This window comes from Mesitornis unicolor, unplaced genomic scaffold (genome assembly GCF_000695765.1).
Source record: "Mesitornis unicolor isolate BGI_N332 unplaced genomic scaffold, ASM69576v1 scaffold1054, whole genome shotgun sequence".
Classification (NCBI taxonomy): Eukaryota; Metazoa; Chordata; class Aves; order Mesitornithiformes; family Mesitornithidae; genus Mesitornis; species Mesitornis unicolor.
Genome location: NW_010180569.1, coordinates 10983 through 32577, shown reverse-complemented (window position 1 = coordinate 32577; position 21595 = coordinate 10983). Strand labels below are relative to the sequence as shown.

General features: G+C 42.6%; 1 protein-coding gene across 1 annotated transcript in view; it reads right to left on the bottom strand.

Annotated features, from left to right (window-relative positions):
- Nucleotides 1-2773: 2773 nt before the first annotated feature.
- The window catches only part of CDAN1 (codanin 1), a gene marked incomplete at its 5' end in the record, with an annotated part of 27663 nt that continues 8841 nt past the window's right edge, over nt 2774-21595 (bottom strand). Inside the window, 20 exons of the mRNA XM_010183102.1 lie at nt 2774-2847; nt 3032-3134; nt 3847-3954; nt 4659-4861; nt 6001-6064; nt 6454-6561; nt 8044-8201; nt 9207-9285; nt 9811-9874; nt 10321-10470; nt 11477-11580; nt 12282-12415; nt 13390-13444; nt 14572-14661; nt 15331-15412; nt 16053-16219; nt 16866-17009; nt 17829-17943; nt 18728-18936; nt 20720-20795. Of these exons, the coding sequence (XP_010181404.1) occupies nt 2774-2847; nt 3032-3134; nt 3847-3954; nt 4659-4861; nt 6001-6064; nt 6454-6561; nt 8044-8201; nt 9207-9285; nt 9811-9874; nt 10321-10470; nt 11477-11580; nt 12282-12415; nt 13390-13444; nt 14572-14661; nt 15331-15412; nt 16053-16219; nt 16866-17009; nt 17829-17943; nt 18728-18936; nt 20720-20795 (2287 nt within the window). The remainder of the gene's footprint in view (nt 2848-3031; nt 3135-3846; nt 3955-4658; nt 4862-6000; nt 6065-6453; nt 6562-8043; nt 8202-9206; nt 9286-9810; nt 9875-10320; nt 10471-11476; nt 11581-12281; nt 12416-13389; nt 13445-14571; nt 14662-15330; nt 15413-16052; nt 16220-16865; nt 17010-17828; nt 17944-18727; nt 18937-20719; nt 20796-21595) is intronic.

Below are 21595 nucleotides of genomic sequence, written 5' to 3'. Positions count from 1 at the left end.
AAGTAACAAAGCTTGTGCTAAAAGACAGCTCTCGTACCTGCTTCCTGAGGCAAGCGCAAGGAATATGAATTTGTGGCACAGGAGTTAAGCAGCCAGTCACTGCTTGAAGTTGGGTTCTGTGATGCAGTGCCTTGTCCATTAAAAGGGGCTTGGTTATTTTTGTTTGTTTGTTCTGAAACAAGGCACTGGTCAAAGCTTCTTCCCAAGTCCAGTAACACAACTCTGACCTGCAGATCTAGAAGGAAATTAATTAATATGCCATCTTTTCCTTATTTTCTTCTGAGAGTTATGAGTTTGCAGTACAAAAGACTGCCAGAAGGAAAGCCAGACGCTCTGAGCCAGCTCGCTGTGAGCTCTCACTTCCTACTGCTCTCCTCCTCGCAGCACCTCTGGCACTGCAGCTCGAGGCAGCGCTCAGGGACCAGGTACGATGCCTGAAGCACTCACACCCAGAGTGCAGAGTCGCGCAGCCTCATGAGAGTGGTCCCACTATGGAGTACCCCATGCAGAAAGCAGTGTGCTATACAGTTGTTCCTAAGGTTTAGTTATAAAATTGGGTGTCTGGCTTTACAGAGCAGCCAAGGCTGAGTGTTGTGGGATGCCCAGGAACTACAGTAACTGCATTAAGACTAAAGAACATGGAAGCAGAGGTGTTTCTTACCTGCTGGTTCCCCTGAAGACCCGACTGCCTTCTGCCCAGCAGGGCACAACTACGGTCTCTGGAAGTTGTAAACTGCTCCTGAGGCTTGGTCACCTTTTAAATAAAAATTTCCAAGCATGTTGTATTAGAAAAGGGTAATTTAGGTATGCCGATTTCATGAAAACAGCTGTGGCCATTGCATCTATGCAAACCATTTTACAATACCCAAATAGTCAGTTCCAGAGCCCAAAGCACCTTTTTAACCGCTGCGAATTCCAGCTTTTTTCCACTTGCCCCTGCCACACACACACCCACCCACCCACCCCTTATTTAACACAATAGTTATAGGTCAGTATAAGCAAAGCACCAGGAGGCCAGACAGGTGCTCTGCCACATGCTTTGCAGCTTTTTGTACTTCATCCCAGTACTAAGAGATTATACATCAACAGCTTGAACACAAAACAGGACATTTCATCATGTTTATTATGACATACAACAACTTCAAGTGAGATCTGCAGCAAAACAGCACTCAGCCTCGGGGAGCAGCTATGATATGATATGGTGTACTTGCTATTTTAATTTGTATTACCATTTCCTTGCTGCATATACAGCTGCCTGCTTCTAGGGACTCTCTGCTTCATTCCCATCAGAAAACCCCTAAAAATAAGGCATGCACATGGGCCATGTCAAATCTTTCCATGCAGTGCTTAGTAACCAAGTCAAGAAAGATCTCCATACAGTTTAGACACTGATGTGTCTCTCGTTTATCTCTCCGTAGCAAATATATTTTAACAGAAGCCACAGTTCTACCTAATTAAGTCTGTTTGCAGTTTTTCTTAAATGACAGACTCCAAGCTGTTACCTTTTCTTGCCTTACACAAGGAAGAGGTAAGTTAAATAACAAGCTAAAAAGCCCTGGGCTTCACTGTGTCGGATGGTTTCCTCTTTCTGAAAAAAAACCTGCACCAAGAGGACACTCCTAGACAAAAGGAAATAATACCCTCACTGTTACAGGGAGGGAAAAAAATCCATGAGACAGCTAATGAGCCCCTAATCACATTCTGCCAACCACCAGCAGTCCCCACCACAAGCCCCATTTTAAGGAAATACTTGGGGGATGAGGGGGGTTGGTGAATGAAGGGGTCGCACCCTCAGTGATGATTTATCTACAAGGACAGAAAACCCCACTGTCCTCCACGGAAGGATTCCTTTCAATACCAGTTCTCCAGGGGATGTCACAGTGGTGTTTCACTACTGTTTTGTCTGGTCTTCCAAGCTGTAGTATTCTTGCTGCAGCACTTCCTGTCTGAGGAAATCCAAACTCAAGGCAAGAAGGATTATAAAAACCAGCCATTTATGTTCACAGACTATAAAAGTGTCTTAAAAAATACTGTTATCTGCCTTCAGTAAAAATATAAACAGATATTTTCTCTCTTATTTCCATTAAAAACCCTGGGAAATAACAAGCTCTGTTTCCAATATGAGATGGAAAAACACTTCATTATCTACATTGTTTAAGAATAATGCCATCAATGTTCTGGTGTATATATTTAATGTGGTTTGACTTTTTTAAAATTAGTCTTAAAATCAAATCTTCAAAATTGAGCTTACAATGAGAAATAAATATAGGCTCATGTCCATGTCATACAGGTTCACCTTTTCCCTCCCCTGGCAGTACAGTCTGAGTTAGAAGACAGCATGAGAGACCACGTTAAGTTAAGAGGAGAGGCAGCCACCAGGACACCACCTGCCTGATCACGAAGTAACTTGTCCACTGGAATTGCTTCCTGTGTTTGGTCACAGCCTGTTGCTGTGCCAATACAAAAAGTGTCTATGAGTCGAAAAAACGTCTGCTCTGAGCCACAATCAAGGTGCTTAAAGGACTTCTGACTTGGAGATCCGTTTGCTGACGTAAATCCTTCAGCACAGTCACCACAGCAAAGTGTCTGTGAACAGAAAGCAGGTTTTGCACAAGTGACGGCTTATCTGCAGTGTGCTCCCAGCAAACAGCTCACAGTGCATTCAGAAATACTGAGAATTCCATCTTCGTTCCTACTTTTTGTCCACAGAGTCCACCTCCACTAACTCTGTGCTGTCACGGTACCTAGAGATTGTCTGGTCAGCTCACGAGGGTTAGTCCTGGGCTCTTCTATATGATGTTCTGATATAAATACTCTGGACAGCATTTTCAGTTCTTTTAAGAAATCCTGTAACAAAGAGATCCAAACAAGAGAACCCTTATTAACAAACATCAACAAAGAGGCTCACTTTATTTTCCTAGAGAAGCACTTTACAAGGTTAAAGTGCATTCAGAAATACTGAGAATTCCATCTTCGTTCCTACTTTTTGTCCACAGAGTCCACCTCCACTAACTCTGTGCTGTCACGGTACCTAGAGATTGTCTGGTCAGCTCACGAGGGTTAGTCCTGGGCTCTTCTATATGATGTTCTGATATAAATACTCTGGACAGCATTTTCAGTTCTTTTAAGAAATCCTGTAGCAAAGAGATCCAAACAAGAGAACCCTTATTAACAAACAAAGAAGCTCACTTTATTTTTCTAGAGAAGCAAGGTTAAACACGTTGTTGATGGTTTTCCAGTACAGAAACCCAGACAAGCTACAGCACTGATTTTAAAGATGAATCCCTGTAGGTGACACGTTCAGTCTCCCCTCTAATCCCCATACCCTTCATGGGGAAGATCACTGCCACAGTTTAAATGGTCAACCATCTCCAATATGCAAGTGCTCATCAGCCTTGAAGTACTATCCATTTTTAGCAAGAGAGCTGGGCAGTTTCCTACTGTTTGGCTAGAACAGGCTGACTCCTCTCACATCCTGGTCATGGGAGGCAGAGGTTTAAATGGACAGTTAAGACCCTTCCCAACACATCCTTCTCAGCTGGAGCATGGCAAGCACATTCAGGCTAGAACTGAGTGCTGGTAACTGAGCCAGCTGCTCTCCAATCTGGCTTATAATTTTATTGGAAATGTTTCCATTGCATGGTAAGTGCTGGGATTCATGCAAGTATAGCCAAACAGTAATAGTAACAAGCTTGTAGGAAATCAATCCTTCTGCTGCATTAAGCAAGAACTTTAGACTGGGAAGGTTATGGGCTTCATCTACACGAAACAGAGCAACAAGGATTGACTGCCTATATAACTTCACTTTTAATTTCACTTACTGTTCACACACATCTAATTACTTACTGAGGGCCAAGGGAACTCTTCAAGGATATGCAAGCAACTTTCTATTTCACTAGTTCTCATTAGTTCACGTTCTACAAGACCACGAAGCATGAAAAGGAACAAATCCCACTGCAGAAGAGAAAAAAAATATCAACAGCTCAAGAAGAAATGAATTTTGTGTTTGTCTCTTTATCCCTATAGAACTCATCATTTTCTTCTTGGCTCACAGTGTGGAGAAAAGGAGCAAAGGAGAAAGCATATTATTTATCTGGGTGTGGCAGTGAAGGACACCACAAGCATCCAAAAAGAGTGAACAAAATTCCTTTGGTTCATACATTGTATCCTACCATAAAATCTCAAAGTTTCTAATTCTCAGTTTCCAAACACACCAAGTATTTAATTCCTGCGTGTTGAAGAACAACTTGAAAGATTCCTTTCTTCCTTTCCAAAATAAGCTGGTTTTAGTCTGCAACTAAATATGGCAATTTCCAGCTTCATAGTAGGGGATCTTGTAACACCAACATGCATGCAAAAATTGAAAGCTGATAAAGACACACAAATGCAACCGACTACAAAGTCACTTCTGTTCAGTCTTCATAATCTCCCAGGCCAACAGGGCTATTTTGCCATTTGTTCCTAAATCAAACTGCGCCTTCCTGACAGCCCCCCAGCCAGGTGTGCAGTCCTTTCTCTGCCCCTACAGAAACAGTGCCAGCCAACAGCAGAGAAAATCCTGCTGGCCTCATTCACACATGCGATCAGGCAGAGTTCTCACATGAGTGTATCAGACCAGAGTGGGTCACTGGCAGCTCAGAGACTGGAATAAGCTTTACCTCTCGCTGCTTCGCTTCTGCAAGGTAACCCATGTTCTTCTTGCTGAACATCAGCTGCACAGGAACAGCTGTCCCAAAGTCCTCCTTCCAGACAGCAAGCAGCAGTTTTAGAAGGCTGTAAGTGGGATTATTCTTTACCCGCAGCCTTTCTGAGCTCTTCTCTGGAGACTTGATCCCAAAACTCAGAGGAACACGATCTGAAACTGTAAGAAAAGGGAGAAAGGTGCTTCTATAGTTGCATTATTTTCCTTCTGTAGTCATCAACTTGGTCCAACAGCACATTTTTGCACAGCTAAACAGTCAGAGTAAAAATACTTAGTGAGCATAAACCAGCAAACTCGAGAGGATGGAGTTTAGAAACATGAGAAATTATGAGCTTTGAAACTATACAAGTATTACACTAGAAGAGATTTACACTGCTCTGATAAAGAATATCATTTGGTCAGCATATAGCCCCAGGTCTGGAAAGATGACTGACTAAATAAAAGTCAGCCGTATGTTTGATAAAAGAGGACCCAGGTGCTACTTCAAAGGAGAGGAGAGTCACACAATAAAACAGATTAAATGGTTGTTCATAATTTTGGCTCTAGGCAGAGTTGCTTAACTTCATACAACTAAAAGGAAAGCTGAATCGTGTTTAACTGCAGTTAAAACACACACAGAGGGAAGACAGCAGATCTTCCTTGGTACAGTCGAACTGAATGGGGGAGGTTTACATTGCTGCCTCAGAATGAAGTTTTACAATACTCAGATGTGAACCGCTTTCTGAAAGAATGAACCATGTATAAAACTTCTTAAGAAGGCTCTAAACCCAGAAAGTTTGAAAGTTGCCCAGGGAGAAAACATGTGCATCCAGATCACTAGCTCCTGCTGAGAAAACACTGTATGTAACACAGTCAAGCTAGAGGAATGAAACCTGTAAACACTCACAGGAGTCACAATACAAGGACACAAGTTACTTCCATTCACTCCAAAGAGACTCTTCAAAATATAATTTAAGGGAACAGACCCTTACTTTTGGGGAAAACAAACTCAGCAGCAACTTTTCAGAGGCAGAACTAATGGAAAACATATCACATACTTAAATGAAGGTATCAAACGGAGCTGTGAATGAGAACACTGCATCCGAAGAATGGTTGGTCACAGCATAATGCTGTTTTGCAGAAGGTGGAAGGGAATAAGAGCAACTACCCAAATTGACAGAAAAAAGTCTGCAGACTCAATGACACCAAAGAGAATCAAACATCCGTGAGCTCTAAACACTGAAGTGTCTGGCTCCACAGATTTAAGAAAACTGTAATAACAGATTTCAGTCTAAAATAGCTTATCATGACTGACTTACCCAGCAAAGAAGCCAACTCAACCGTGCACTTTGCCAGCTGCTGTTCTGATGTGGGACACATGAACTGGAAAACACACACACAAAAATTGTATCTTTGTCCCCATACTGCAGACTGGACAAAACAGGGCTTCACAACAGATAAAAATATCAGAGGAAAACAGGCAATTTACAGCAAGAAGCACAGAGCTGTCATCAGGAGACCATTAAAGACTGAAAGACAAGAAAAGGTCATATATGCAAAGGGGATCCACAAACAATAACTTCCAGTAACAAGCAGATCTACACGGGATAAGAAAATGCAGTGCAACTTTGCCTTTGTCACATTTGAGCTCAGACAAAAAACATTCAACTGAACTCAACTGTGAGCCAAGGCCAGCTAACAAGTTCACAGGTTATGAAGGCAGCTCAAAGTGGCCCAAGGGGTTTTTTTTTTGGTTGCATTTTTACTTCTACCTTTCTGCATCGAAGTGTCTGACTCAATCTTCCCAGCAAGCACTCCAGCCAGATGCAGTCAATCACTTCACCCTCATCCCGCGGGCCCACAGCAACACAGAGCACGTCCTTGAGGAAAAAGACAGCAGTAATTCACCTATTGGTATCCTGCACTTCCACCAGCAGATCTCTGGGCCTGTGACAGAGCAGTCCATAGATAGTCCTCAAGTCCCCATTAAAAAAAAAATTTCATAAGACAGATTAAAACTGAATTTTTCACAGGCTTACCTAGGTCTGATTTTCTACCACAGTTCTCACTATTACACCATGAAGTTCTCACTATTATATTATGAAGTCAAAGTCAGTGAGGGCAACAAGTTTATCCTTAAAAGTAAGTAGCTCTGAAAGCTCTGGAGAAATCATCCGATAGCACAGCAAGCATTTTCAGGGTAGAAGTGCTACAGAAATCCAGAGTCCTCTTACGCTGCCAAGGTAGCTTCAGTGTCAATAAAAGATGGGTATGAAGAACACTAATAGGTTTATGGCATGAAAACACGTTTACATGTGGCAGCACTTTCCAGCACCAGCCACTTAGCACCCAATATCAGACACCCAGGACAGAAATCAGAGTACAAAATATTCTAACAGCCATATCTCAAGGTACCATCCAAAAATATCTGCAAAAAGCAACAGTTCACAGAAATAGGCCCTAGTTTCCTCACATACCTTACCCTCCTCTTTTTATTTTATTTCAAGCAAGAAGGCATTAAAGGACACGTACATTTAATTTTAAGGATTAATCTTGTACAATTGTTGGGAATACGATGATGGTGAGATTCAGTAGTACTGCTCAAACAGACAAGCAGCAGCAAAAAAAATAGGCAGAATATATAATGGTAAAAATGTTACTTTTTAGAATTCATCTTTTCCTCTTTAACTCACACAGGTGATATAATTGCATGGTATCTACAAGAACAGTGACTTTTTAAAAGCCTGGGAGAAAACACCAAAATGTGATTTGAATCAGCCTGAATAGAAAAACGTTTGACTGTCCTCAGTTACAGCTGAATGAATGTGTTGAGGCAGACCGGCAAAAATCCTTCAGATTCATCTGACACTTCTAGAATTCCTGATGTTTAAGATGGGACAGTGTACAGAACTGAAAGGATCAACAGGAAATACTCTTAAATGAGACCAGGGCGATCTCCATAAAAAGAGCAGGTCTACAAAAAGGTAGCTATTTTGATATGCTGACTCTTTAGCATACAGTGCACGTAGCATTCACCACACTGTGGTTTTTACACTACTCATATCAAAAAGGACACTGTCATGCTACCAGAAATCCTGTATCTGAGATGGTACTCCTGACCAGAGAACTCTGATCTACACAGACAGTGAGCAGGGGGGTGAAAAAAAAACCCACGAGCCCTTTCCATCACGCTTCCTAAACACTCCTCCCAGCCAGTTTCTCAGAACCAGAACGTCCCTTTTAAACAAAAGTATCAAAAAACCTACCCCAAACAAACAACATGCACACAAAAAACCCTCAAACACACCAAGGTGAAAAATAAAAAGGGAGTAGGTGCAAGCCCAGAAGCAAACACTACGTACCTTAATCTCGTTAATGATTTGGGAGGGAAATGGAGCAGAGTGCTGACAGCCTGGAGGGCAGTCCCTTCTTAACTCCAGAGCATCCTCGCTGGGCAAGGGAAGTCCTGGGACTTTCAGCATTCTGTTGAAGGTTGCCTTCACTTCTCTCTTGATGAGTGCTACAAAGAACAGGGAACAAACTCTGTCTACTTCAGCTTTTCCTTCCAGCAAGGCAGACAACTGTTTGCAAACACTACCCTCACAAGCCTCTCGCTGACAGTCATGGCGAGTGAAGAAAGGACAGTTTACACCTTTAAAGCCTTCTCACTCTGAGCTCCCATTATGTTCAATGGGCAGAGGCACAGGTGTAGTGTGTGGTAACTCACAGCTCTAAAAGGCAGCCTCCCATTACCACCAGGTACCATTGGCAACTCATCTCGCTGTTCATCAAAATATTTCCGTGGGTTTAATGAACACAGTAGCCAGGCCAGGAAGCAATGCCAAAGCAGAAAACTGAATCAGCATGATCACACCAGTTCAATCACTGTGCCCATGAAAGCCATATGTTTTCTACCAAGATATGTTTTGACCAGCATCCAAAACACTAAACTCCTGCTGCTGCAAATGGTGCTGGATACTCCTCCCCAGATTCTTGGCACAACCTCCTGAAGCAATGGGTTTTCAGAGACTCTGAAGAGTTGCCAGAGCACTATTACAGAGTAGAAGGACTACAGTTGTCTTCAGCCTGCTGAAAACACACCCAGTTCAAGAGGTGTTTGTTTTACAGAAGGTTTTAGAAGCACTCTGTACATGTGGACCATAAGGTGGCTTGAGAGAGCAGATGTCTGTATCATACGTTTGAAGTGCTAAGACAACTTCAGCCGAGATGACATTTTCAGAAGCAGCTTTCCACAACATCCATTCTCACCATCCTACGAGGCTCCGTAACTAAAAATCACTTACATAGGCCAAGCCTGAAATACCCCTGAAGAAGGTTCTGCGAGCTAGAAATCATTCCTCTTATTCCTAAACAAGGAGGGACAGAGAAACTGCATGCTTCCCACTAAAAGAAAAATGAGCAGGACCAAGTACTTTCTAACACTGGAATAAACTCTACCCCTTGATCTCAGAAAAAGAGGACAACACACAGGTTAGAAGCCCCGGTTCAGAGCATGGAGACTCACCTGCAATGTTGGCAGAAAGCCACCCACAGGCTTTCTCAGTAGCCAGTTCCACTGCAATGTCTTCTGCACTACTTAAAACCTTTACAGGAAAGATAACAAGTGATAGGAGATTTACTACCAGCCACAGCACTAGAGTCAATGGGAAAACAGAAGGAAGTCTAGAGGGAAAAAGCTTAATTTTGGCATGCAACATTTAAACAGAGCACCACCACCTCTGTGGGAACTGCTATTCTGAGCTACAGGACTGACCCATTTTCATTTCCCAAACCTCATCAGCCCCATACAAACCTCATCAGCCCCATACAAACCTCATCAACTCTTGGGAAGCTGATGCTAAAACAAAAACTTTATCCTTGCAAGAAGAATGCAATTTATATACCGTTCTAGTCTCAACAGTTAGCTATTGGCTAGAGTATCACTTTAACCAGAATATCCAAGGAAGCCTGACAGAGGCGACTCTACTTAGCTATCAGTCCTCTATTAAGCTATGAAGGGATAACTGAAGTGAAGGGATAAGTGCTATGAAGCGAAGCAGCAATGGAAAAAGTGCTAACAGTCCAGACTTAAAGTCAAGGTCTTTATATGTTTTAGTGAAGATACATACTGCTCCAGATGTCTCTTCTGGCAATAACACCCTTACTGCCTCAGGACCTTTCTTTTTGCAGAATCTGGAAGGAAAGAAAGAAAACGTGCCACAGGATTAGTCAAAGTTCTTGGACAACACTCAGAGGTTCATTACCACAGCAACTTCCACATGCTCTCTTGCAGTCAAAACTAGCTGGAAGACTGCAGTGAAATTCAGACCAAGAGAACCAGATGAGGAAAAAGCAATTAGAAGCCACCAAGCTGCAATACTCAATTTTCCAAAGAGGGGGAAATACAATAGCTGCAGTGGATGTCCATTTGAAGCTGGATGCAGAGGGACACACAGCACTTTTACTCTTTCCTATAAATACGGCGCTAACTGGCTGGAGTCAGTCACCCTAAGAAGAGCAGAGGTCAGGGTTTATAATTACCAGAACTTCAGCACAACAGGCCAAGCTGGATTAGGCTTATAGATTCCACAATAAGAAAAGAACGGAAGGCACAAGTTTAAATAACTTTTCCTCCTTACTCTCTGCCTTTGATGAGTGCCTGGGCCCCCTCCTCATACAGATGAGTGCACACCTCTTCAAGCAGCTTGTCATGATTAGCACCTTCCTCTTTCACTTTATCCTGCAACATGACTTCAGCCCTTTGAACCAACTCTGCTACCAGTGTTGCCCTGTAAAAAAACCCAAAGAGCAATCAGACTGAAATCAATACAAGAAACAGAGCACACTAACTGTAACCAGCCGTCCTCCCCGACTTCAGAGGATACTCATCCTAAATGCAATAAAACACACTGCTGAAAGAAGAATTAATCACACTGTGTTTGGTACCGTCCCATGTCCGTACCATTTAAAGTCTTCAACAAGTTGGACAACGGGAGAGGGCAGGCTCTCAGCAAGCTCATGAGGGACATGCTGGAGGGCAGGGCTGTCGTTCAGGACTCTGCCAAGGTGGAGAACTGGGCTGACAACGGGGTGCTGACTGCTCATCTGTGCAGCCTGAGCTCTACTGGTTAGGGAGCGGCTCTGCAGAAAAGGACCAGGGTTCCCAATAGACTAGCTAAATTAGTTACAGTTATAAAGATGACAAAACTTCTTCCAGGAAGCACACAACTTAAGGTTGACAGGCAACATGCACAAGCTGGAACAAGCAAAATTCTGGTAGGACATAAGGAAACGTTTTTCATGAAGTCTGAGAAAAATTAAGCTTTGGAACATGGTACTAAGAGGCTACTGAATCCCCATCCTTAGAGACTTTTACAATTCAGTTGGAAACAGTACTAAGCAATCTGATTTAACTTGAAAGCTAACCCTGCTTTGAGCAGGAGTTTGGATCAAATGACCTCCAAAGGTCCCTTCTGACCTGAGATTTTCCTATCATTAGAAAGGACTTTCTGAAAGGGTTACCACGTCTCAAAATGCTGCACTATGTTCACATTCCAACTGTCCCAGAGTCACATAACCTTCCTCTCTGCATTCCTTCACAAATTCCACTCTGTGATAGCAAACAGATATTGCTGGACCCCTCTGTCATAGCCTGTATATAGCCTTGGTGTCCTGCTATACAAGACACTCCGAGGAAGGTCTTTTTTCCCCTCTTACACATAATGTTAAAGGATCAACTCTTTGCCTCAGTGTAAAGTTACTTCTTAAGCCACAGAACAGCCCCCCAGCACTTACTTGATGTGCTTAACACAGTTGGATCCCACCCTTTCTGCCACAAATTCAACTGTTCTCCGTAGGGAGGGAGGCTGGTTGTGGAAGAAGGCCTGTTCCAACTCTACCTGTTCAAGACAAAAGCACTACAATTGATTAGAGCACTCCACCCAGACTGTCCTCTCCTTAACACAGGAATGGACAGGACTACCATCTGGAATTGGGCTAAGAGGCATGCCATTTGCCTACACTAGAACTTTCTGCTACTATAGTATTCAACACCCCTGTAAAATACTTGCTCCCTGTTTCCTTCTAACCATTTAACCAAAAGCTCATTATCAGGGTTTATGAAGCTACAAGAGCAAATGTCCAGTAAAGGAAAGAATGGGAGAGTTCTAACAGCACCTGCTAGTAGTGAGTCACCACAAAGGGGTTGATTTTGGAAAGAAAGGAGCCTCTCTTTTAATTGTAGGCTGGTAATAGGTAGGCTCCTACACAGTTCCTTCTTTCGGTGGAAAGCATGGCTACAATCTAACCATGAGAAACATACTGACATTTTATGTTACAGAAGAGGCAGACAGAGAAATAGGCTAGCTGTTCCAATTGCAAGAATGTTTACTGAAGTTACCTGGATTTCAACACCCACACGGTATCCCAGCCACATGAGTACAACAGAATGAGGGGTAAGGATACCTGACTGTTAAACACAATGCTCCCTGCTGCGTAGGCCCATTCTCTTTCCTTGCCATTAGGATAGCACTGTGTATCCTACCCTCATACAAGCAATTTCTCCTGCCTGCTTCCCCTTGTGACTCCCTAATTTCATTACCTGTAGTTTCCGCTGGGTGACAGAAGCCTTGGGTGCCAAGGACTCTGCAGCTGTGGGCGTGATTTTCCTTATAAAGCCACCATTTTTTGCTCCACTACCTGCCACAAAAGAGGCGAGTAGTTTCCGCAGCTCACCTGTGCAGAAAAACATACAAAAGCAGTCATTGTCCCCATAAGCAAGGGAACAAACCAAAAGTCAAGAGAGACACTTTCACATTGTCAATCCTGCTTCCAGAGCAGATTCTCTCAGCTTGTGTGAAAGCTGAAGTTTCAGAAAAGCAGAGGGGCATGCCACCCATTTAACTGGAAGAATAGCAAGGGTCCTAAGAGGAGGCTTCCAAAAAGCTCCCTGGCACATAGGACTTGTTCAGAAGGCTCAAGGAGCAGTCATGTCTGTGCATCCCTTTTCAGCATAGTAAGAGAGAACTGTGAAGTCTACAAGGACAAGAAGACAAGCAGAGTCACACAAAACTCCAACAAGGTCAGAAGAAAAGCTTGAAGATACTTTCAACCCCTAGACACTTTCATGATGCAAGTTTAACATAGTTTTCCTAGCAGCGAAGCCCCAAGAAGCAGAGCACCATCCCACCATATGGGACTCTGCTGTATACAGAGAGGGCTTTCACCAATGGCAGTGAGATCCCAGGAAAAAGGTATCTCAAACAACCACCTGATAAAGCACCAGGGCACAAAAGGATTCTTCCCCTCTTCCTGGCAGCAGAAATATGCTCAAGGATGAAGGCATTCCTCACAATAAAACCACCTCTCCCTGTACGCAGCATGGAAAAGTTGTACACTTATTCCTTATAATGCTTCCTTGCAGCCTGTGAAGGATGAGTTCCTCTCTTGCTCTGTATTCAAGCTCTGTAGAACAACTATCCTGTGTAGCCTCCCTCCCCCAGCTTCATCACATACTATTCATAGCTGCAGGAGCTTCTGCAATACAGCTGTTTATCAAGGTTGACTTACAGGCAACTGAGACCTGAAGTTAGGAGTAGGGGTAAGAAAGATGATCCAAGGGCTCACAGTTCCAAAGGACAAATATAAATAAATAAAAAATAAATACTAATATGCTTTATTTATATAACACATATAAGTAAAATACTCACCAAGATAGGGACAACAGGTATAAAGTAACTGCTGATCCACCAAGGGTACAGAGTCCTGGTGAGAAAAGGAAGAAAATGCTGAAAGGACACAGCAGGAAAGAAAGAGTCTTCAGCAAGTCAGAAATCCCATGTGGTCATAGGCAGGTTTCAGAGCTGCCTTTCCAGTTTTTGTTTTCCTGGATTCCAAATCCACAGTAAAATTACAGACTTTGCAGCCCAAGTGTTCAGTCCAGCCCTGTAAAACACGGTGGAGCTGCTCTACATTTATTTAATGTAGCTCTACCTTTCCTTCTAATCACTGTCAAAGCCCAGCTGAAAGGGAACTAGGACTATTGCCACAGCTGTAACTCATAAAAGAGAAACCTATCCCTGGAGGAGGATGTGCATTACACCTCCACAGGTGCCTTCACCCAGACTCACTGAAACACCTCACTGTGAAGTAATGTCACCCCAGCATTACACAGTGCAGCCACAGGCATGGGAAGAAAAGCAACTTCAGATCCCATTCACACAGGCAATACGTATGGCACTCATTTGGCAAGAAAAATCAGTTGATTTCTGCATGTCATCTCTGCCACCGAAGAGAAAGTGCAAACAAGAACAAGATACACATTTATCCTTATATTGCTCATTTTTCAAGGAATACTATGTATTTTCTCCCATGTTTGGGAGTTATCTGGAACAACATACATGCCATAATCTCACTTCCTTTTCTGCTTGCTCATACTATTTTCAGTTCAATTACCCTTTGTCATGAAACTGGAAAACAAGTGACTCCAAAGACAGCAACCTTGCTTTTACAGTCCCATTGTACTACTTCTGTTGAGCTCACCATCACTATTACTTATTCCTGGGGAGAGCTACAGTCCTACCAGCTCACCTTCTACTGCAGTGATCAGTGTGTAGGAACATAACATCTGATCATCCAGCATAACTTGGCACCTACTCTGCAAGCCACAGCAGCAGGTGAGATGGCTCCTGCCTGACAAAAGCCCCAGAGCAGCAACACACACAGTTCACAATCCAGGTTACAATGCACTTAGACAACATTGAAGCACTTAGACAAACTAGCTCATCACATCTATTGGCCTGCACATGCTTAATGCAGCTGCATTGAAGCCAAATTCCTGATAAAAATCTTTCATCCACAGATTCAGAGGACATGCTACTGCACCAACTCACCAATGCCTGAGCAGATGTCACAGTCTCCATCACCAATCCCTCCTGCCTGACATCAGCGGTAAAAAACAACTCTTCAGGGACTGATGGAACCTGAAAGAGAAACCTCAGCACTTAAAACCCAAAGAGCAGTCAGTAACAGACCATTTCTGATAAAGAGAACAGTAAAATATCACCAACCTGCCACCCACAAAAACAAACCTAGCACTAAGGATCCCCTCTGCCCTAAGGAGAACCTTTCCATTTAGTTTGGTCACAACAACATAAGCCATCTTTCTTACTCTCCCTATACAGCATCTTTCACATTCCCAATGGGTTCCTGCTAAGCAGCTACCTTGCTTCCAACTGGTGGCACAAAGATTTTAATTCATCACGCATCATCCCTTTATCAGACAAAAAATTCCCCAATGATTCAAGGATGCCAGCTAGCACTCCATCACTGTGACAAGAGCTTCCAGTTTTAACAGAAATCAATGGTCAATTTGCTTACAAGGATGCAGATTTAGATGTACAGAACGTGTTTCAGAAGCAACTAGAGTTTCTATAGGAAAAAAACCCATGTTGCTTCACACAACTCCACAAAAGGAAACTAATTCTCCATTAGAGATTCTTTAAACCCCACACTAGTGTAAAAAAACCAAACCAAACCAGCACAACTACTACTGTTTTGCAGTGTTTTAACTCATTTCAATACTATTTTCTATTGAGTTCTGTGCCCTGCTTTTTCTTCAGGGAAGAGCTGTGGGCAACACATGAGACTACCTGAAAAAGCCAACCCAGAACTGCAAGGATCAGCAGCTTGTTCAGGAAACTCATCTCCTTATCTTCAGAAAGGACCATTAACCTGCCATGCAGCAAAAGCAGCAAGAGAGAATGTTAGATTTCAGTAGCTCAATTTTCATTAAGGACAAAAACAAAAACCAAACAAGCAAACAACCAACACACTTTGTAACTACACTATTTGTCACCAAGTGTATGTTCATTACTTGTCTGCCTAAAAAGTGGTGAGCAAGCTCTACTTTTTTGTTCATATGAATCTGAATAACATGCTGGTTTAAATTTACACTGGAAAAGCCAGTGTCAAGTAACTCTAGAATGTGCTTAAAATTTTCCTCATGTATCAAGGAATGAAAACTAGAGCATTATTTATGTATGGGAGATTTTGTAGGTTTAAGGTTCAAATTCAAGGTTTCAAATTCACAGTTGCGTACGAAGAATGAGTGAGTGGGGATTTAAAGAATTCTGTTTAGTTAATGAAAAAGTGCATATTTAAATCAAATATTAATCTCTGAGTTTAGGATGTGCTCCCTTTGCAGCTTTATGTCAGATAAGTAGTACTCATGATTTGCACACACACACAAAAAGTACTTTTATGAGAATTTCAAACTAGGGCTAGCATGCATTCTCAAACACCAGGCACCTCAAGTAAGCAAGCAAACCTTCACAGGAAAGTTCTTAATAAATATCCTTTCCCAGGCTCTTACCTGTATACCTGCAGCAAGAGACAAAATACTTTCCTGTAGTAATCAAGGAAAGGAGCAATATGATCCACAAGGGAAAGGTACTCCACAACCCAAGGAATAGTGAGGATAGAGCGTCGATCCTGAATAGATTGTCTCAGAAGCTTCAGCACATCCAGTACAGGCAGGGTCTTAATGACAACAGAAGTTAAAGCAGCAGCTTGAAGTTACCTTTCAATAATTTAAGAAAAAACTTTATCTATATCTTGACTTTTCTTTCTAGCATTTCACCTTCTGTGCAAATAAGAGGTGATTTTCTGGCTAATGAAAACATTTCTTTGCACACAAGCTGAGATAAAAACCACACTGTGACAGCAAACAGAGGTCCCACTGGGACCTCCAAAAGTAAGGCCATAAGCCTGACTATGTAAAAGTGGAGTCAAGGTCTAAGCCCCGCTCCTTAGATTCAGTATGACACACTGCTAGGAGATGGGTGCAAAACGAACAGAAACATTCCTGGCAGCTGGGTTTTAAACTACAAATACAAGTCTTAGCTAGGTCAGAGTTCTGGTATGAGAGCCTCATATTAGCAAAAATAATAGAAGACTGAGTACCTCACCATCAGTGCACTGCTCCCTCTTTTCTAGCTTACACAAACTCTTCTTTCCTCTGCCCCCAACCCCAGAATATGCAGCAGGGACACAGAACACATCACCCCAGGAACCACTTGCTTGCTGTGAAAGGGCATAACTATTCATAAACCCCTCCTTGGATTAGAAAACCCTCCTGTCAAGCAAAAGGCTGCATTAGATTTCTTAGAAGAGTTTGGTTTCTTACTTGGTTTCTTAACGCTACTGCAGAGTCTTGCAAGTCTCTAGTTGGCTGCTCCACAGTGCGGTATGGCAAGAAAACAAGAAACCCCAGGAACTTGGCAAGGAGTCGTAGGCTTAATAGGACAACAGTGAAACGCTTCTTTTCATCCTGAAACGAAGAAAAGCAAGCTGGGGCAATGCCACTCTAGGCTGGTAAAGCAATCACCTACACTAAACTTCCACTCCCTTCATGTAAAAGGACCACATAGCTTCATCGCTGCTTTTAATAAAGGTAAGTTTCCAAAATATTTATTTGTCAAGCATTTTAAATTGCTTCCACCTCCACCGTTTCATTTACGGCAAGAGGAAATTAATTCAAGAGCTTTCTAAAACAAGCAGCTGCTCAATAGCATCTTCATATGAAGAACTTCGGAGCCAATGAGAAGGCAGAGAGCATCTCATGTTTCCTCCTTTATACCACTATTGCTCTGCAAGTCTTCATGAGCCTTTGGCTGCTACTTTGCTACTAGACTGTAAGATATGACACCTTTGATAGGTACAGAGGAGTGAAGAAATATCTGAACAGGTATGAACAGGCATGACTACAAATTCATTCTAACTAAAATCAGTCTACAAGGAAAAGCATCAAGGAGCTATTTGCAACTGAGTGCAACAACCAGACTCGGTTATTTCATTGATCTAACACAGGGTACTAGCAACCTAAAAAATGGCTCTCAAACTATTGTGCATCATCTCTTATGATACAGTTCTCTGGAGCACCCTGAAGCGTGCAAGTAAATGGCAAGGGACTCGGACATCCATAACTGAGTTGCAGAGTCATGTCAAAACCAAATGAAGAAAATCTTGTCCTGCAAATACAGTGGTGGAAGCTCCAGGCAATCCACAATCAAGTCAGTACCCAATTATGTGGGTACTGGAACAACTCAGGGAAATTCCTGCCAGATGCGTCTGCAAAAAACAAGCTCACCTGTTCATCCATATCTGCTTCCCCATCGTTGTGCTCATGCTCCACCAGAGTAAGGCGATTCAGTTCAAGTATCTTCAGGCACAGGCTGTCCATCAGGTGCTGATTGAACTGGTAACTTCAGCAAAAGATGATGATGAGTCAGAGTGGGCTGAAAACAGTAAAACCTCAACTAACACACTGCAAAATTTCAAGCTTGTCTCATCAGTTTTATCAAGCATTAGTGGACGTACAACATAACAGACTGACAGACAAGAAAGAAAGGAACATGACTAGCACTCGCTGATCCCCTTCTTTTCCACTCTTATTTTGTACTTTTTTGAACAGATGCTATTTAGCAAGCCCCAGTATAAGGATAATAACATGGATCTGTTGCAGCAGGAACCTGTAAAATAACTGAACTTAAGATTCTGATCTCCTACAGATCATAACTCCTCCATACTATGGATTGTGAAAAACCACGTTAAACAAAACCATGAACCTGCCTTCATCCTGTACCTCCTTAACTTCACGCGTTACCGAACAAGAAACACTCGGCCAGTCTGGTGCCCTTGTTAGACAGCACTGCACACCTTGGCTCTGGGAAATGCTGATGGCCTGTGACAAGGTATTATGGTTTCACAGAAGGAAGATTATTACCATTTAGTCTAACCTAATGTAGCACACATACATGCAAACACATACCGTGCTCCAGACAGAACCCAGTCATTAACATGGTCACCATGCACGCTGGTCAAGAACACTAAATGGGGTATTATTCAGCTTGAAAACATTTATGCTCTGCCTAGCTTACACCACGCTCCAAGATCTCCAGACAACTCCCTGCTACAGGAGTGACATGCTTGGTGTTCCCCACTCGCCCACACATTTTACCAAGGAAACAATAACCAGAGGCAGCTAACCTTCCTGCGCTGAGGATGAAGTCCCTGAAGAACTGCTGGCACCCTGGGAATGAAGGGGGTGGACAAGGTCCTCTGATGCTCTGAGGAACAACAAATCTTTCCTGCAGCCTCTTCAGACGGCTCAGATTATCAGAACCCAGCATATTAAGGACGTCCTGGTCTGGAGTGTCTCCCCAGCTTGCGCCACCACCAATAGGACCTTTACACATCTTCAGGAGACAAAAACAGTAGTGAGGGGGAAAATTTGTAGTAAGGCATCATTTCACTTCATCTCTCACACCACATATTCTCCCCTTCTCACAAGACTTTGTTTTAGGAATAATCCAAGCATGGCCTTCTCAGGTGGCTCACATTCAGATCTCTTTTCCTCATGCCAAAACATGCTACCTTCTTTGGCCATAAACAGGCTAGAGATGGTGAGAGACAGAACTCCAATCCTATAAATCTAACTCAGGCACATGTAGCAGGCTACATACAAATGTGTGACGAGCACCCTTATCACTCACATGGTCTTCATGAACAGCTCAGTAGGATCTTTAGCCCAGTCTCCAAGGACCATGATACTGCACCATGCATTCCCAGACCAGGCTTTCCTGGAGTTTCAACAGGTTGGAAGTGACCTCTTGGATCATCTAATCCAACCCTTCTGCTCAATCAGTCAGCTACAGCAGCTTGTCCAGGACCACGTCCAATTGGCTTATGAATATCTCCACAGACTGGGACTTCTTCACAACCCCTCTGGGCAACTTGTTTCAGTGTCTGACCACCCTCACAGTAAAGAGGTGTCGTCTTGTGTTCAGATGGAATTTTCTTTTTCTTAATTTGTGTCCACTGCCTCATGTCTTGTCAGTGAACACTACTGAGAAGAATCTCACTTCCTCTTCTTCACTCCCTTCCATCAGGTATTTGTACACAGTGCTAAGATAACCTGGAGCCTTCTCATCTCCAGGATGAACAGTCCCAGCTCTCTCAGCTCCTCCTCTCACAGAAAAATGTTCCAGCCCCTTCCTCATTTATGCAGTCCTGCACTGGACATCTTGTTACACTTCCAAACCTTTAAATTATCAGCCCTGGACACAAATCTTCAGTCTAGGTTCTTTTCTGCATGAGTATTATAATACAAACAAGATTCCACAGATCACTTTTTAGTCAGACATACTGACCATTGAAGACTCCTAGTTACCAGTAAGCCCTGCAGCCTTCATTAAAGAAGGCACAGATACAAATAAGAAATACAGGACTAATTAAATCCTGTTGATGCAAAGTCCATCTCACCTCTTTCCCACAATCTCCCTGAACACGCACATCAGACAGGACATTGATGCAAATTCAGACTGGACACTAGAGGAACTTTCACCATCCCAGCAGCTCACAATTTCCTGGCAATGTGTGTGGGCTAATACTCAAAGCAGGGTTTTATGTGTTTTGTTATCCAAAAGGAACCCACCAGCAAGCTAGTCATCTACAGAGAACACAGGGAATATTTATACTCCAATCAGAAGCATTTTTTCTTTTCATTCCTTCAGTTACAGTAGTCAGATGATGCTTGAAACTGGCCAAAAAAACCCCTTTGTAAACTACAACAGCAATATTGTATCAGAAAGACACTGCTGCAGTGTTACACAGAAAAACCAGAGACTCTTTGCAGGTAGTACACTTGCACTGCTAATGAACACTACTGGAAACCTCTGCATTTGAGATATGTCAAAGTACAACCTTACGTTTTCTAAAAATTACAAGTGTCCTAAAATTAGAAGGTCAAAGTAAATACCTGTGAAGAGTGAATTTGCACAAACTTAATGAGTAATTTATCACTGATTTATATTCCTGGAAAAGGAGGGAAATTCCCATCCTGAAAACCTGACTCTTCAAAAAAAGCTTCAATAGGGAAATCTCAAAGAAACTTGCAAGACACATTTGTTTTCTCAGACCAAGGAAGGATCAAATCAGCTGTGATGTGTATCTTCATTAAAAAAAACCCAAGCCATTTACCTGGATAAGCTGTTTCTGAAAGAGCCTGGCAAAATGGCTGTGGTTGCAGGTTGCAGACAAGTGAGCCATCATAGCCCTGTGAAGGAAAACATCACAAAATGCTGACTGGATCTCAGTGGTACAAAAAAGTGTTCTAACTACAAACTATACCAAAAGCATAAAATAATCGCTTTTAAGAAAGTGATCTCCAAAGGCCACTGCAAAAAGCAACGTCTTTATAACCAGGTTTCCCAAGCTCTGAGCCTCATCTGCTGACCATTAGGGCCAAACAAAAATTCTCCCTGAGCTCCTGCAGAGCAAACACAGCTCTAGAGATAAAGACTTTCTTCCTGTCCTGCAATAATGCTTTTATTTAGGAAGAAAATTAACTCATTCAGCTCCCACTCTTCCCTGTGCAGAGCACTGAGTTGAGAGTTCACACATATACGATTAAGAAAACGGCAACAGCAATACTTCTGATGCCCAAAGAGAAGAAAAATGTCTCAGTTTAAATCTCAGACTTGTTTTGCTCCTGTGGTGAAAAGTCACCTTCATATATGCAACTTGAGTAGGCTGGTGGTTAAGACTAACACAGAAGCTGACAAGGCAACTGCTTTCAAAACCATAATGGTTTCTTTATAGATACACTCTACTTTGATAAAGCAATAAGTGAATAAAAGTTTGTTTTCCATGGAAGAGCCAGGTGTCTTGTTTCAAAGCCAATACACTAGAACCTCCTGAAAGAACTGTAAGAGCTAAGAGCTTCTGAACATATAACACTTCTCCACACTGAAGAAGAGTGGGGCATTGGAAACATGAAATGCACACACAAGCATGTACAATGACGATGTTCAGACCACAGCATACTGGTTGTGAGAGTGGCTCTTCCTGTGATTA